We start from the raw sequence: 18,621 nt of genomic DNA on the forward strand, positions 1-18,621 counted from the left end.
TTGGAAAAACTCAGGAGAATTGTTATTATGAAATGCTGTGGAACAAAAACTTCAAAAGAATAAAGGAAGCAGTTAATTTTAAATAATACTCCACAATGTCCCTGTCTTCTGGGCATTGTGCTACTCCTTTTACAAACACCTTTTCCCATCCATGCATGTGCTTGTTTCCCATAGTCAGCCGTTAAATGTATACAGCTCTCATTAATGCTCTGACGTCCAAAATGCATGCCGCAGAAGCAGAGGCAGGGCTAGCCAGCCAGTTCTTATTCTCCTTAAACCAAAGGTCCCTAAGCTTGTTTGGGTGTTCTTAGACTTCGTGGTTCTCTTTGAGGAAGGAGCTCCATGAAACAGTGTTAAATTATCCTACTGTACAAACCTGGAACAATTTCCGTAGGATAAGATATGATTGTAGTTTCCGCCCGCTTGTCCCTACAAAACAAATACTAAATGCCATGTGAAATGGTTTTAAGAAATAATGTTTTCAAGTGTCCCTGGTGATGTTTGTGTGCTGCTTGTTCATTCATTTTCAGAAGCCATGTGATTATAGAAGCCAAAGTCTCAAGAAAATATTAACCAGGTGGAAAGTTTAAAACGGATAGAATTTGACCTATTAACTTATCTTCTTTATGCAAGATGAGCAAGACCATCGTTATTTGATTTGCGAGATGGAGTACTTTATTACGTACATTTAGAACAATTACTATAGATGAGGGTAGAATCAGCCACACTTCATTTAAACGGCATTTATTCAGCCTTCTAAAGATACTCAGCATTTAGGAAAAGGCCATAGTGTTGTTTTATGGGCTGTTTATCATCTGTTTCATTCGGTCTTCTCACGTAAGTAGGTTATTCCTTGTAGGTTTTCAGTGAGGTCTAGAGAGACAAGCATGTGAGCCTAAAAGCAAATGGCTTATAGCAGGTGCTCAGAAACTATTAGTTCTCTTCCGCCTCTACTTAGATTGTGGTGTACTTGGTACAGTGTATCCTCATGATCCATTTAGTAACTGCAGATACATGTCTTTGCTTTGCCCCTTTCTACCACGGCCACAGAATTAGTGACAGAGCTCTCTCCTCTTTCCTACCTCCTTGTCTGTTACCTTCTCCTTCCCTAGGGTGGCTGTTGCTTTTTGCTCATTTTTGCCTCTGATCTCTTTTTAAACCTTTTGCCCTCTCAGATTTCTCTTGTCCAGAACTTCTTTTCTTCTCTCCCCATTACTCTTTTTTTCTTTCTCATACCATGTTGTTGCCTCCTTCAGCGTGTTGGGTTCTTTGTGCTCTGCAGCCTGGCCTGAGTCTCCAAGGACCCCATTGGATTGCTTCTGTTGCCCTTCAGACTAAAGACACGGAAAGATTTCTTCTCAATCTATTACTCTGTGGTCCCTGCAGGTGCTCTTTTTCCTTGAAAAATCACTCACATGTGCACACATGCATTTTTAGCTGGAATATGCACAGCTCATGCTATAGCTCTTTTTATTTTGTATATATTAAAAAATAAATGCTCTGTGTAATTAATGCATGTCAGGAAATAGAAATTGCCAGTACTCTACAAGCCCCCTTTGCCAGTCCCCTTGTGCCTCCCTGAGGAGTTAATCACTCTCCTGTCTGATCCTGACACTTCAGACTGACTTTGCTTGTTTTTGAACTTTACGTGCATTAGATTATAGCACCCCTACGCATTACAATTACGCATTCTCTTGTGTCTGGCATCCTACACTCAACATCATGGATATGAGACTCATTCATGTTGTTGTGTGTAGTTTCATTACGGTATAATATTCTATTGTATGACCATGCATTCCATTGTATAGTCAGTCATATACCACAAGTGTAGTGTATACATACACATATATGGACCATATATGTGTGTATATGTATACATATACACACATACATATACATATATATATTGAAATACATTTGGACTGTTTCCAGTTTTGAGGTATCAAATGATAATATGAGCATTCTTGTGAATTGAACTTTTATTTTTTTATTTTTATTTTTTTGTGTTGAAATTGAAGTTTTAAATTGAACCTCTGGTTTGATTTTGCTTTAAGTTGCCGGAGTCTGACTCAAATGTTTGGGACTTTTCTGCATTCTTTTATATCTTAGTCTATTCTTTTATTATTTTTTAATATTTATTTTTGAGAGAGAGAATGCAAATAGAGGAGGGTCAGAGAGAAGGGGACAGAGGATCCAAAACGGGCTCTATGTTGACAGCAGTGAGCCTGATATGGGGCTCAAACTCATGACCTGAGTTCAAGTCAAAAGTTGATGCTTAACCAACTGAACTACCCAGGTGCCCCTAGCCTATTCATTTAAATGACAAACTTACTTACGCATTGTGTATTAGTACAGAATATTTTTAATTTTGTAATGTCAGAGAATGCATGGTGAAAAATTTATAAATGACATTTGTAGTTATGTAGTTATAGTAAATACAGATTTCCCCCAGTCTCTGAAAGTAGATTGTTCCTATGAAAACTTCCCTCAGCTGAAGCGGTGCATTTTCAAAGTTTGCACTACTCCACTTCACTTTAGTAAAGACCTGCACTAGTACAGTAATGGCTTTTGGTAAAGTGAAAATCCTCTTCTGGTTTCTTTCAGTTAGCAAAAACACATACTAATGTAGGTCTTTCCTGAAAACTAAGTGAAATAATGCAGACTTTTGGGAAACAGAGGATACCTGCATTATTCTATAGTTAATAAATATATTAAATACCATGTGACATGCATGTACAGATTATAAGTAATCATGCAGGTATATGAACTTATAAAAATTCATTTTATTGATTACAGAAACATTATGGAATTGATACTGCATGGGATGCACTTATGTTTTTAGTGAACCTTCCTCTAACTGTGTAATTCAGTTGACAAATTGTGTGTAAGGTTATGTAGACTTTTATACAAGCCAAATCAAGTCAACATAGTTGTGAGTCACAGTTTTAAAAAATAAAGTCAATTATTGTTTCTCACTACTTATGCATTTATTGCAGTATGACCATGGATCCAGAGTTACGGCATCCAAGTCTTTTTTTAGCTTGAAGAAAGACCAAATGAATGCCTTGAGTCCTTGTACATCTTGGTTTGCTTTGTTATTAATGATGTTCCTAATATAACTATAGCATTATTCTAGCTTTTATTCCTATAAGCCTATTTAGTGTCAGATTCTGGCCTTCCTTGATGAAATAAGGAGTCTGCAGAAATTTCTAAGTGTGCTAACACTACATATATCCATTAGAGCTTCTGTGAGTGGTTACTCTGTAGTAGGCAAGTTTCAGTGGGGAGGGCTATATTAGTATCACTTGGCTTTTTAAAAACTCATATATATGTCCCTTGCTCCAATATGCTACTTTATTTCTCTCCAGTAATCATTATCATACTGTGCCATTGTTAATGATGGAAATGTGTTCTGGCCATAGATGTTTTGCCCTTGGGATAAGCTTGAGAATTGGTGATTACATAGAGGTGTTTAAATACATGAATTAGATATCAGTGTTTGGTTAATCACATATATGAATGGATTTATCCACTTATATGAATGGATAAATATTAATATTTTTAACTAACAATAATATCAATAAAGATATTCTCTCATCTGGAGGACTTCATAGCCTAGTGGGGTAGCCGAAAACATAAACACATAGTTTCAGTGTGGTATGGAATGTAGCTCAAGAGGAGATATACATAAACTGCCATAGGTGGTGTTGGAAAAGACTCACTTTTGTGTGGAAGAGTTATAGAGGGCTTTGTAGAAGTGAATCCATTTGGAGTTTGCATAATTTGTTACCTTTAGTGAGGTGCTATTTGTGATGAAGCAAATCCAAAAGTTAGGATAACCTTCTAGTCCATAAGATGTCTCGGAAGACTGTATATTCACCTGACACAACTATAGAACCAGTCATGTACATTTGATGGCTGTCTTTATAAAATCATCTTATAGATTGTATTCTCTAATAAGTTTCTTAAAGTGCTATCACATTTGTATCTATAAATGCAGTGCTTAACTGTTGTTCATTAAAACACTAAAGAGTTTATGAGAAATGTAATAATGAGAGACCAAGTGATCTAGCAAGGCTTCTGGCTTTTTCAGACCTAGATCTTCCTGTGCTAGGTCTGTGACATAAGCAAGTGATTTGACTTTTCTAAATCTTAGTTGCTTCAATGTAAAATGTGGAAACAAGAGTATCCTACTTAAAGAATTATTAATAAAAATGAAATAAGGTAATATACTCTTGGAACAGTACTTGGTTCTTAGTAACAATAACATAATATATTTTTGCTATTAATTAAAAATTTAGCTTATAATATACATAAACATTCAATATTGTAAACCTTAAAAAAGATCTACTCTGACTTTTGATTTCTTTCAACATTGAATTAAATTTTGAAGGAACTCTTTGTAAAACACCTGAGTTGGAATTTATATATATATATATATATTTTTTTTTCCCCTTACTCTGTTATGACAGGTGTCCACAACAAGATTGATAGCAAAAAGAAATTACTAATTGAGGTGCAGGTGGTGAAAATCTTTTCTAAAGGTGTGTGTGTGTGTGTGTGTGTGTGTGTGTGTGTGTGTGTTTAGATAGATCCTTGAGTTTATATTGAACTTGAATTTGAAGATAGACTAGATTACCTATGAAAAATATTTAATGAGTGAGTTAATTTTTGCCTTAACTAATTTCACAGCCCTACGCATGTATCTGTTCTTTCTCTCTTGGTGAATGTGTAATAATAAGAGCTGTGGATCCCAGGAGTAACCTGGATGTGTGCTCATCCTCTCAGACTTAGACCTCAGTATGACCTCACCTTCTGCCTTTTTTCACTCAGTGTTCTATCATGGCTGTAATCCTCTGCCATTACACAACCTTATAAAATACTGATTCTAAATCTTTCATGAGAGTGGATCCTGATCTTCTTTTAATGTTGTTAGCCATGCTGTGGGGAAAAAAGAAAAAACAAACAAACAAAAACAAACCCTTCAAAATGATATATTTCAGATCAATGCATCTTAGTTTTCTTGTCTACTTAATGAAGACATACTGTTTGTTTAAAAAGATTATATATGTTTTAAAATCAGTAATTTTCAAGGAAGAAAATTATCATCTAGATCAGCATCTCCCACTGTGTTGTGCAAATTAGTTTTGTTGGTAAATGACATTATGTGACATAAAGCCAAAAGAGATTGTGAAATTCCAGTGTAAATGGAACAGATTTCACCACTCCATAACCTCTAGGACTCTTCCAAGCTGTAATTGCTAATGTACAATGCGGATCTCTGAAGAGGGTATATAACGTCTACAGTTTCCACTAAAATTCGCTTGACCAAGGAACCTCCTTATGTTTCTTTGTTTGCAACTAATATCAGGGGAAGAATGCAGAGAAAATTCTTGAATTTCTAATAATCCATGTTTAAACAGCGACCATAATAAAATCCCAGACAGAGAGCCCAGCTAAGCTTGGGGTGAACATAGGCAGAATGTCCTAAAATAATGGTTTATTCCAAAAGGTGAAGGTTTCTGAGCCTGTTACCTACCCAAATTATGGAGGGATTCTGTGTGTACTTCCTCTTTTTTTCATATATAAAACTCTTCTCATTCTAGAAGTCAGGAAACAGTGGTTTAATCTGTTCTATCAGAAGTTACTTTCAAGTACAAAGTTTTTAAAAATCAGTTTTCTTTGGAAACATTCGGTATACTTACCAAAAGAGAAAAACAATTCCAAGGTATGTGTGAGTATCCTATGTTTTTATCAGAAGGGAAAATGATGCTACGTTGGTTGTATTAAGCAGTCAGCATGGACTGGGATGGTGTTCAACCAGATTTAGTGTCATTAGTGTGTATTCATTATACATTGAAAAGACCTCCATCAGTAATGTGTATTAATTTAAATGGACCTTTAAAAATACATATAGAACAAAGATCTCTGGCCTTTTGGAACTCATTACACAGTTGTCCTCTGAACTTATTTCTAATTCCCTTTCATTGCCCGTATATATTTGCTGTTTCCTCATGATATTTGTGCTTTGCACATTGGCCATTCCTGTTTACTCATCTCATTGGACTACTGGTCCTCAGATAGGTGAGGCCTTTTGAGCTGCTTCCTGTGGTACCTTAGAGGTAAGCAGAGTGGTTTGCGAGTTAGTGGCTTCCTGAGCAAGAACGGTGGCATATTATGGTGCAAACTTACTTCCCTTCGTTTTGACTTTTTAATGTATTATATTTAAACACATGTTAAATATATATGTTGAATATTACATTGTGCTAGATTTATATTTAACACACACATATATATTTTCTTGCTGTCCTTATGTATGTATTACTAGTATAAGTGTTCAAAATGCCTTCACGATATTTGTTTTAATCTTGGATCTAGTAGGACACTCTTAAAAAAATAACAAAAACTTTGCCTAATACACTTGGCTTATCTATGCTGTGAAGACAGTGAGCTTTCTTACTGAATCTTAATGGCATGCATTCATTAAACTCACTGTACTGTATATGCATATTAATTTACCAAATGGATTTGTAATGATTGACACAGATTTCTTATGGGAGAACTGAGACAGATGTTAGCCAGTTATACTGCTGGATTGAGTTAATAATTGAGATTTTCCTTTCTATTGAATAACAGATTGGAAAATAGACAAAGCAATGCCAATATATTGAAATTAAACTAACCTTAATATACAAAGATGTTCTTCAGCAAATGCAAAGGAAGAAAGTCAAACGCCTTCCTACAAATCTTGACATTCATTATTTTTGTTATCAATGGAAATCTAATTTACATACAAATAAAATGTCAATTCATATCATAACCACCAAGATAAATAGATGCATTTATACTTTTCCATGAGCTATTCTTTTTGAACTTACGTGCTATGTTTGGCTCTTTGCCCATCAACCAGGTGAAATGTAAGTTTAACAAAGAAGAAGGATGAAGTTACACCTGGCCCATGCACACATGCAAAGTCAGATTGGCCTGTGGGAACCAACAGTTGCCATTGTACATAATTTTAATTGTTTTTTTTTCTTTGAGAGAAAAGAAAACAAAAGGAAAAATGACATATGTGTGAGGAAACGAATGATAATGTTTGTTAATTTGCTTAGTGAAATTGTGATCTTATTCAAAGCAGAATTTTTAATATACTTCCCTCTCACCTGTTATGAAAGCAAAAATAATCAATTCCCCATTCCTTTTGATAACTCATGATGTATGCAGGCTTTATTTTAGTTACTCTAGTGAGATAGGTGCATGCTTCATTTTTTCACATATATTCCAACTTCAGTCAGACTTCTAGTATAAAATTTTTAAAAGCAAAAAGTGTTTTGTAATTATCTTATAAAAGTAAAATGGTTAATGAAATTCTTTCTCTAAGCTGTATATGGATATATGGAGACTCATTTTGGCAAGACGAACATTATTACTTACTTACCAGACTATCTCCTTTTACCTAGACCAGTACATTTGAAATGAGATATTTAAAATATAGAGAGCATAGCTTGGTGAAATAAAAGCCTAATAAAATGTGTTTGGGCTAACGTGAAAACTCAATGAAAGAGGATATCTAAATAATGTGCATTTTATCTCCGAGAGTCTTGGGTTGGTTCGAGTGTCCAGATGACTATTAATGGGCTTTGTGCTCCCAAGCATATGTTAATAGAAGCGATCCTTTTGTATTAATTTCATGTGAATTAATAAGAGATTTATTTGATGGGAGTTGTTTGAAGGTGATGACATTTAAATCTCAACAGGATTTAAGATATCTGAAAATACCTTTAAAGATTCAGGAACAATCAGTTCAGAGAGAGTAGATTAAATAGACAAGGATAGCAAAGAACAGGATCTGACATTGGGTTTATGAAGATTGAAGCAGTTTACAAAACCAAAGCGATCTACCATTGAAGTATTGCCCTGGAATCTGAAGAAATAGAAAACATTTAAACTCCTTTAGCAGTTCTTGGGTTTATGATTTGGATAAACAATGTTCTCTTGCATTTTATAGTTCACTTAAGCAATCTGATTTTGATCTGTATATATGGAGTAGACAGGATTCAAGGTTTTTTTTTTTTTTTAAACCAATGAGCAAACACATATGTTCTTTAAAAACTGAACTTTATATGTCGTTCATATGGAAGCTATCTAGTTTGCTATAGGCCCCAAACTTGACCTTCCTTTTATTTTGCTATCACTTGCTTAATTCTTTAAATTCTTTGTGGGAGACTTTTGATCAAAAGAAGCAATTTGCTTTTTTTTCTTCCTTTTAATTTTTTAATAAAAGCTACATGAAATGTGTAATTAATAACCCAGTACTCCTAGGTTGTTGATACAAACAAGCATGGAAGAAGCATATATTTAGGAGAAGACTATCATGTCTTTTCTTTTGTGTTAAGCTTTGATTTCAAACACTTGAAAGTTTTACTATCTGGAAAAACAATAAGAAAATGTCATCTGGTATTATATGTTATGATGACAAGAACTGCTACTTATAATAAAAATCATACTCAACAGGATTTGAGACTGAGGTTAAATTATACAGACTCGCTCCTCCAACTTTTTAGCCTTGTTGAGGTCTTATCTGTCTACCTACCTATCCATCCATCCATCCATCCATCTAATGCATTAATCAATTGGAAGTGCACTCAGTTGAAATCGTATTTAAAAGATGCTCAAAACCTTTAGTGTTTTTGAGAAAGAAGGATTCTTAGAATACTTTTCTTTTTTTAAAAAAAGATATCCTTCTCTCTTACACAAAGAATAGGAAAATTATAGTCATCTTGCTGGATGTTTAGCATATACCTAGGCTGGGTATACATTTATTGAATGCATGAATTTTGGAGGAAATGAATAACTGAGTGAACGGTAGACCTCAGTGTTATTTATGCAGTCCTTAGTTATTGATGGTTTCATATTTTGTAGTCTTTCAGGGAATTGGATAAAGTTTTTCCAAGGTAAAAATATAGCATTTAAGCCATTAATCAGAACCATTATAGAATCTTAGAGGCACAAAGAAGTTTAGAAATCATTTATTGTAATTCCCTCATGTGAGTAAGAACAGAGGCACGGAGAAGTGAAGGGGCTTGGCCGTGATTACATCAGCCAGTGATTTGAATTAGGTTCAGAAACTGAACATGTAATTGGACATTCTTCCTTTGTTGGTTTAGGGTCAAGATGCTACAAAGAACATAGGAATTTGTATCTCTTACCTTCAAGGAGTTTCTCATCTAATCAAAATAAATTCTTATTCTGATCTACATTGGATGGATGTGTCATCTCAGCTCTTTTTTTAAATTACTGAATTAGTTGATTTCTTTGATTGAATAATTCATTTGATTACCTATTGCAAGGCTGTTTGGAACAAGTATTTCATAAATGTTTGAAAAAATAGAATTCAAAGAATTATATACCTATGCATATATAAACAAAAATATATACACATACATATGAAATAAAACTAAAGCATTAATGATTAATTCAAAATACCTAGTAATAATAGAAAACTGCAGTTCCTTTTGCTGTGAAGATGCCATTCTGAGAACATGAGCCACAGTCTTCTATAGAATAAGGATTTTTTTCTTATATAGTTAAGAATTTCAAATAGTGAGATAAAGTAGTTATCAGAAATTTTGAGTCTTGTAGCTCTTATTTAGATTCTTCAGTTCCTCCTTATCCAGTTCACTTTTAGCCCCATTATCTAAATGGTTGTTTATAGTGGACTTATTGTAAACTGGCATTTTGAACTGTTTTTGGTAGTCAGTACAAGGGTTATTACTATATAGTTGAATGAAGAGGTTTAAAATAGAGTTGCCAGACTCTCCTTGATGTGATTATCTATTTATCTATCTATCCATCCATCTATCTATCATCTATCTGTCTATCTGTCTATCTTTCTATCTAATCTAATTATTTTATGACCATTAATGTAACATCTGCCTCAATAATTTCATTTAGATAATAAAGATAATGGTATAATGATGGTTCAAAGATGGTTCAATCACAATTTTATGACTTATATATCAAGAGCAAAAATAGATTACTAAAAATAGCTACAAAGGTAGCGTGTGTTCTAGTGCATAATGTTTCTGTAACTGTTGCTCCAGAAGGCTCACATCAGTTCTCGATGGCATTGCAGTGGCTCTTTTCTCAGCCACATGGTGTACACTGCTACTAGGAGTTTGAAAGAGATTGGCAGTGGGTACCACTTCTTGTCTTCAGCTGCGACTGTATAATGTCAGTAGGTACACTTCGTATCTTTTCCAGAAGCATGTCCCCTCCATGTTTACTAAGATCTTCTATCCCCACCCCAGTGTAGGTAAGTATTCTGGTCCTTAGGCTTCGGGAGTTTTAGAGATTAAATCATACATCACAGTCTGTTGTGAAAATGATTTCTGTAACCTTTTATATCATGCTCCTCCTTCTTCCTGCTGCTTTATTAAAACCCAGGGGAGGGGAGATCTTGCTCAGGTTTGCTCATGCATTTATTAGGTATCTTTCAAGCAGCCTGTGGTGCTGACATATAAATATATTTTAGGTGTGATACATTAAAGCATATGTACATCATTTAGGAAGGAAAATATTTTTTGTTTTGTTTTGCAGATGTACAGATCAGCTTTCAAAATGTCTTCTGTGTCTTCTGAGCATCTTCTAAGACAATTGCATTAGCCTCCTGCTAGTTGACTAATAGAATTAATAATTGTAAAAAGCACTCTAAAGCCACATGCCTTATGAAGTCAATGCTGGGTATGATTTTACAAGTATGTGATCCATTTTTTCAAGTGAAAATGTTAACTGGAAAAGTTCTTGGCACACAGTAAAACATCATGCAATCTGTTATGTGTCTTAAAGATAATAACTTGAGGGTGGCTATAGTCTTATGATATCTAACTTATGACTTGTTAGGGGAGTTTCTTCCACTTAGAGGTATTGCAAATGTGCTTATATTTACATAATATGTCATTCTCAAAAGTTATGGTGATATAATTCCAGTAAAAACTTATTTTTCTATAACTACTTCAAAGTATAGTCAACTAAATTAACCATGATTTTTTTTTTAAAGAAACTAAAAAGAACATGCCCCTTCCACCCACAGCAAAAAAGAAAACACCAATGACCTTTCTGATACTTCTTTGAAGTTTTAGCAGTTTAACATTATTTGCGATGTATATTTTTAAGGGCTGCATTCAGCACAAGGAGTCAGTGAGTCATATGGGTTCCAAAGATCTGTTCTTGGTGGAAGAGGGAACTGAAATTTGAAATGATGATAATTTAATTAAATCCTATTTTCTCTTAGTTACAGTAATTGCTGGTTCAGTGGTTTTTAAACTATGAACTATTCCTTTTCTTCATTATAACAATAAATCAACAAGGTCTAATTTTTTTTTTTGGTTCTGAAGAACAAGTGAAATTTTTCCATATTAACATATTTGTATTTATTCACTTTTAATATTTTATCTTAGTCCCTTGCTCTGTAAAATGTTGCTGTTTTACTAATCACCTTGACATTAATATATGAACAGAAACCATTTTTTCTTCATTTTCTCTTATTTTATTTTTTTAATGTTTTATTTATTTTTGAAAGAGAATGAGAGAGATAGAGGGAGAGAGAGAGCGTGAGCATGAGCAGGGGAGGGTCAGAGAGAGAGGGAGACAGAATCTGAAACAGGTTCCAGGCTCTGAGCTAGCTGTCAGCACAGAGCCCAACATGGGGCTCGAACCCACAAACCATGAGATCATGACCTGAGCTGAAGTTGGACGCTCAACCGACTGACCCATCCAGGCGCCCCCCCCCCTTTTTTTTCCATTTTCTCTTCATTTTAATGGAAGGAAAATCTTAATGAATTGGATTATTTCATATTCATTTCTTTATGAATCCTGCCTTTCATGCAGATTTTCATTTTTCTGTGTAACCTTATTTATTTCATTGGAGTGCATTACTGTTAGGTTTTATTTACATTAAGGAGATGATTTTAAAATACAAATGATATGTATTTGTCCAAGGAAAGATTAAATTGCAATAGTTACTAAAGACTTAAAAACAAGTAACCATGAAATTCTGGAGGGAAAGGCAAGAGATGCTATATCAAATCATCACATTTATATGTGTAGTAATGGCTGATACTCTATAAACTGGAATGTCTTTTTCTGTAGATCACGGTAAGAATAGCATATGTTTTTGTCCCCTCAAATTGTTGTGTTTTAAATGATAGCTGATTTCTTAAACTCCTATATTATTATTTTTTTCATTTTTAGTTTTCCTTCTGTTGACTGCCAGTAAAATTGCCCTCCACTCTTTCATGTGTTGGTTCAAGTTCCTAAATTCTGTCACTTCTGACAGAGGAACAGGGGTCTAAAGTGTTGACATCAACCAATAAGACATGAACATACAAATATTAAAAAATAAATACGTTGGAGGTGCCTGGCTGGCTCCCTCGGTGGAGTGTGTAACTCTTGATCTTGAGGTCATATGTTTGAACCCCACATTAGGTGTGGAGATTACTGGGGGGGGAAATCTTAAATAAATAAAAATAAAGAAGTAACGCAGTGTTCTTTTTTTTTTTTTTTAATAAGCAATGGTTACCTAGCTTAGTTTATTTTAAGACTTAATGGTAATGACATCATGGTGAAGACTCACTCCCACTCCCTGCCTTCGCCAGGCAGGTTTACATGGCCCCATGACCATCACTTGGATTTGAAGCTTCAGTCCTTCATCCCATAAATGATGTTGTTGTTCCAAGAGGAACACATACAGATTTCATAGATATTTGTTGGCTCATGTTATTTCTGTACTACAAAGAAGAGTATACTTTCTTAAGTACAATTAATATTTTTGACATTATTTTGTAAAGTGAATTTTTACCTTACAAATGATTCTTTATAGTGAGGCAGGGCATTATGTGGGCTCAGCGATTCATATAATACACATTTTGCTTGACCAGCTCTTCAGAAATGAAGGTACACTTATATATATCCAAAGCCAGTGTGGCTCCTCAGCACTTGTGAGAAATTATAGATGAGAACAACTAAAACATGTTATTAATTTGGATTTTCTCAGGACATGTTGGATAATCATGGTGTAACTAACTCTGTTAAATCTGCCCCATGGCAGAGTCAGGTAGTAAAGTGGGCTTGTCTTATTAGTCAGTCACAGGTGGTTTTTCCTACGGGACATTTAGGGTGACAACTGATGGCATTTGCAGTGTTTCAGCTGAGGGATTAAAGGACATAAGCCATGAACTTCAGTTCTCGACTAGCCTTAGTTACTGCATTTTTTTACGGACATACCACAAATTGTTTCTTATCTCCTCGTACTGAAGTTCTGATTCATTAGACTCCAGTAGAGGAATTTGTCACGGTGTTCTGATTTTGACCGTTCTCCTTGATGGCACTAACTTGAAAGGCACAGTTGAGCTAGCATATAAAGATGAACCAGGGGAGGGTGCTGAGAGTTGGCCATTCCAAGCTACAAAATGACAGTGTTATATGATTCAGATTTTAGTATTTTACTTTAGTCAATCTCCAGTATGCTCCTGATGGTGAAATTGGTACTATTTCCACCTGGCTATGTGTAAGATTCCAGGATTTAGTTAGGATCCCCATTATGCTGCATAGAGTCTAGTAAAACTCAATCTGGTCACTCTGATATGGACCAGGTTTTCCTCCTAACATTCAAGGAGGCTCTCCCAATGGGGCTTAAAGAAATTTATTGGTAGGACAGAGATGAAACCTTTGTTATCTTCCATTCCTGAAAGTAATAGGGCAGTTTTCACTCTGTTTATAATGTGCTGTTTCTGTTTTTTGACTACGAGGATATTTTGGTTGAAATTATATTTATATATTGGTTGCACAGTATGTAACAATATTGAATTCCAATTTATGTTGTTTATATACATAGCATATAAATATGTAATATATATTCTATAAACATAAGTGCATATCTATTTTATAAACAGAGTATGTGTACATATTATACATAATATATAAGGTTTATAAGTAAGCATATATATAACAACTATACCTGAAGAAAGTGAGCAAAACATAATTGGCAAACAAGAATAATAAGAAAGAATAATAGGAAAATTAATATTTTGGTATTCATGAAACTCTTTAAAAATAGCAAATGAGTCACCCTATGACAAAATTAATTCTAAATGTGAATATTTGCTTTAGTCTCAATTTTTTTTTTTTTGCTATTTTTCAAACATTTTTTTCCCTAGAGGAAGATTTGTATATGCACCTTTTAAAAGCCTCACATAAGTAAAATGTTCTAGATTAGATTGCATCTCTGCAACTTTCAAGTAACCTTGCATTTGGTTTTCTCTTGCATTTTTACAGATATGGTCCGGAAAAAGAACCCCCCTCTGAGAAACGTCGTTAGTGAAGGCGAGGGCCAGACCCTGGAGCCTATAGGTACAGAAAGCAAGGTGTCTGGAAAGAACAAAGAATTTTCTGCAGATCAGATGTCAGAAAATACAGATCAGAGTGATGCTGCAGAACTGAATAATAAGGAGGAACATAGCTTGCATGGCCAAGATCCATCCTCTAGCAGCAAGAAGGGCTCAAAAAGCTCCAGCCTTGGTGAGAAGGCTGGCTTCAATTATGAAAGCCCCAGTAAGGGAGGAAACCTTCCCTCGCATCCACATGATGAGGTGACAGATAGAAATATGTTGGCTTTCTCATCTCCAGCTGCGGGGGGAGTCTGCGAGCCCTTGAAGTCTCCTCAACGAGCAGAGGCAGATGACCCTCAAGATATGGCCTGTGCCCCAGCAGGGGACTCACTGGATACGAAGGAAGATCATAAGATGTCACCAAAGGCTACCGAGGAAACAGGGCAAGCGCAAAGTAGTCAAGCCAATTGTCAAGGCTCAAGCCCAGTTTCAGTGGCCTCAAAAAACCCACAAGTGCCTTCAGATGGGGGTGTAAGACTGAATAAATCCAAAACTGACTTACTGGTAAATGACAACCCAGACCCGGCACCTCTGTCTCCAGAGCTTCAGGACTTTAAATGCAATATCTGTGGGTACGGTTACTATGGCAATGACCCCACAGATCTGATTAAGCACTTCCGAAAGTATCACTTAGGACTGCATAACCGCACCAGGCAGGATGCTGAGCTGGACAGCAAAATCTTGGCCCTTCATAACATGGTGCAGTTCAGCCATTCCAAAGACTTCCAGAAGGTCAACCGTTCTGTGCTTTCTGGTGTGCTGCAGGACATCAATTCTTCAAGGCCTGTTTTACTAAATGGGACCTATGATGTACAGGTTTGTGCTTTGTGTTTTATCTCTTTATATAGAAAAAGTTATTGGTAATGAAGTGTGAATTCTGACACACATGGTAAAATCAAGCTCCCAGTGCCAAAGGAGCAGCCTGCTAGATTCAGCAGGAGGATGGACACACTCCATGGCTATTTTATCCAAATGTGTATTCAGAGGTGTCTTTACTCTCTTATCATGGAGAATAATCCCAATATTTCTCTTAGGTTGGTAAAAGCCTTTTGATGGGATTTAGGTAGGCTTCATATTTCTAGAAATATTTCATGGTTAATTTGTTGTTTTCACAGTCTTCCAAAAAATGGCTCTCATCTCTGTGGATCCACACGATAGTAGTATATGCTTTGTTCTTTTTTTTTTTTTTTTTTTTTTTTTTTAAATGTTTTATTTATTTCTAGGAGAGAGAGAGACAGCCTGAGCAGGGAAGGGCCAGAGAGAGGGAGTCACAGACTGAAACAGGCTCCAGGCTCTGAGCTGGCAGTCAGCACAGAGCCCGACGCGGGGCCCGAACCCACGAACCGCGAGATCATGACCTAAGCGAAAGTCGGACGCCTAACCGACTAAGCCACCCAGGCGCCCCAGTATATGCTTTGTTCTAGTTGTAGATTAGACATCTTTTGCTATAGTCTTTTCTTCAGTGGGGATCTTTCCTGTGTCTTGCATTAGGATTTAATTTTATACTCGGCCTGGCGTCACATTGGACCTGGTTTGGGTCATAGGGACTGTTGCAGAGATACACTCCAGAAAAAGCAACATAATTGCAAATGAAAATTTGGAAATAAAGGTTTACATTGATTATAAAGAAGTCAATGTGATCGTAAGTAGTAGGGACACCAGAATGACCTCGGTGCAGCCCAATAAAGCATTCCTGTCTGCATTTAGGGAAAGTAGTAATTTATGAAAGCATTTAGCAGTAATTTAGATTTCTGCTTTTATTAAAACTGGCATACCTTTTTGATCTACTCCTCTGTCTTTAGTTTATGGCATATGTGAAATGGAAAACAAATCTACCATTTCAAATAGAATGAAAGGCAGAATTGATGCTAAAGAAATGTATTCATTTTAAGCAATTTTAGCATAGTTGAAACTCATGGTCAACTTGAGAAAGTATATTCGTTTCTGTTACCATCCATAGATTTTTATTGTATTATTCGGCCAGGGGATTTCAAAACGTATTAAGTTTAATATTAACCTTCTTTAGGAATGATTAGAAGAAGTACCAGAGAACTAATGACATTACATGATACTTATCTGACCTCTTAACTCCGTTAAAATATCAGTCATTTTGGTCAGCTCAATAGCTCTAGCACATTGGCTCTAGACCTCTCTATTGACCTGGTGCCAATTAAGAGAGACAAGCAAAGGAATTCTAAATAACAGGTAGTGAACATATTTTGTAGTACTTGTAAAAAAGAATCAGAAGAGAGATTTCCCAAGCCTTTAAAACTGTCAGAACAGCAATCTTATCACTTTCAAAGGGAGATAGAAAGAACTCTTAAAAAGCCAGTTTCATCTTTGTAGAGCTCTCTTAAAAATTCCATCTTACTTTGTGAATTTCCACAAATAGAATTATTTCTGTGGAGCAGCAAATTAAGCCAACATAGTTATTATGCATGAAAGCCGCATGCTTTGAACTGCTGTCTTATTAAAGATCATTTCACTGTCTTATGTCAGATACACTTTGCTGTCAAGCCATGATTGGAAAGCAAATACGTGTTTTAGATAAAAGGGTTAGAAGTGAATAATGTCAGTATGTGAACTGGTGTTTTATAATTAGCAAGTAATATGATGTTAATACCTGGATTTCCGGCAGGAGTTTCAGTTTGTTCACTCTGGGGACAAGTTCTGAGGGCAGCTGATCTGGGCTGTCAGGAAGGCTCTAAAATGAAGATTACTAAAGGCCGATGGTTTGGAAGAATTCAGATTTTTAAACACACTTCCATTTCCCCCAAACAGTTATTTGTTAGGCTCTTAGTTATTTATAGTAAAGTTTATGTTTGGGTAGAATGAGCTGGACACTTTTCCTGGGCAGTGATGTTAGAAATAAAACAGATGTGTGAGCTCTCCAAGTTTGAACTAATAGAAGGAGAAATAAAACAGCTGATCCTAAACTATGCTGTCTCCTAAGTGCAGAAGCACCCAGTAAAGAAGACAGAAAGTGGTAGGAAATAGCATCCAGGGAGATAATCTTGTTAAGATCAATTTTTTTTCCAGAGAAATAATATGGCTAAAAATAGAAAAAAAGCAATCTGTGGAAAATCAGATGATTATTTCAAAGAAATGATTGGATTTAGAAGAAAGTCTAAAGAGAGTTACCTTTTTTCAGTGTAGGAAGAGAACACTATACTCTTAGGTCAAATGCCCATCTTGAGGACTCTGCACATGCCAGATGTTGATGCCGAAACGTGTCTGAAGATAAATAACTCATAATACTTTTATGCCTAAATACATATCGAGCGGCTTCCCTACATGCATAAACTGAATAAAAGCACATCTGAAATCCCCCTTTTTACCCACATGGGTCTGTGTGCTGAAATGCCGTTTGAGAGCCTTCTTTCCTTCGCTCTTGAACTGTGTGGGGACTAAAAGCTGTGCAGGGTAAAATGCTGACTATAGAATTTCTTTAACACGGTTCTGTCAGATCTTTGTAGTAAGTTCATGGCTGTGTGTATTCCGATAAAAAAGATGTTGGTAAATATGAGTGTTAAAGACCAATAATCATTCTATTTCAGGAATTATCTATGTAAATCTGTAATGTAAGCTAATTAAAGTAATAAATGACCAATTCATTAATCTTTTTCAATTAAACTGACTTCTTTTTCTTTTTTCTAACATTCAGGACAGTTGGTGGTTAATGATAGATTTATGACATTTTAGACCAAGAAAAAAGCCAGAAGTACAGGACATAAGAACTGCGTGGCTTTGATCTATATTATGGTCTGACATGGATGATTTTAAATAATTTGAACTGACTTGATTGCAAACATAAGATATACAGTTGGGAAAAAGGAATAATTTAAACAAATGTTAAGATTTCCAGTTCCAAGTTCAGATTATTTGCCATGTACTTGTGGGAGTAATTGAAGTTTAGGCATGCTTGTACTGACAGTATTCACTTCTGTGTAAATTTTATTGCAAATAGGGAAGTCAGAGAATTCCGTATTTCTTAAAAATAGCACCAAGTAACAATGTTTCTTTATACTGCAGAGTTAGATAGAGTCCCGGTTGGATAATGCAACCCCAGTTGGGTAATGGAGGCCACTTTAAATGGCCGTCGTAAAACCAGGACAGTCTTCCTTCAGTGTTGAATTCAGATCCTCTCTGTCGTATGTCATATGTTGAGGTAGCA

General features: G+C 35.4%; 1 protein-coding gene across 1 annotated transcript in view; it reads left to right on the forward strand.

The window, feature by feature from the left end:
* TRPS1 (transcriptional repressor GATA binding 1) overlaps positions 1 to 18,621 on the forward strand; it is a 253,018-nt gene that overhangs the window by 31,961 nt on the left and 202,436 nt on the right. Inside the window, exon 2 of the mRNA XM_039227228.1 lies at positions 14,335 to 15,263. Coding sequence (XP_039083159.1) covers positions 14,337 to 15,263 — 927 coding nt within the window. The 5' untranslated portion in view covers positions 14,335 to 14,336. The remainder of the gene's footprint in view (positions 1 to 14,334; positions 15,264 to 18,621) is intronic.

This window comes from Hyaena hyaena, unplaced genomic scaffold, assembly GCF_003009895.1.
Source record: "Hyaena hyaena isolate Hyena2069 unplaced genomic scaffold, ASM300989v1 scaffold_26, whole genome shotgun sequence".
Lineage (NCBI taxonomy): Eukaryota > Metazoa > Chordata > Mammalia > Carnivora > Hyaenidae > Hyaena > Hyaena hyaena.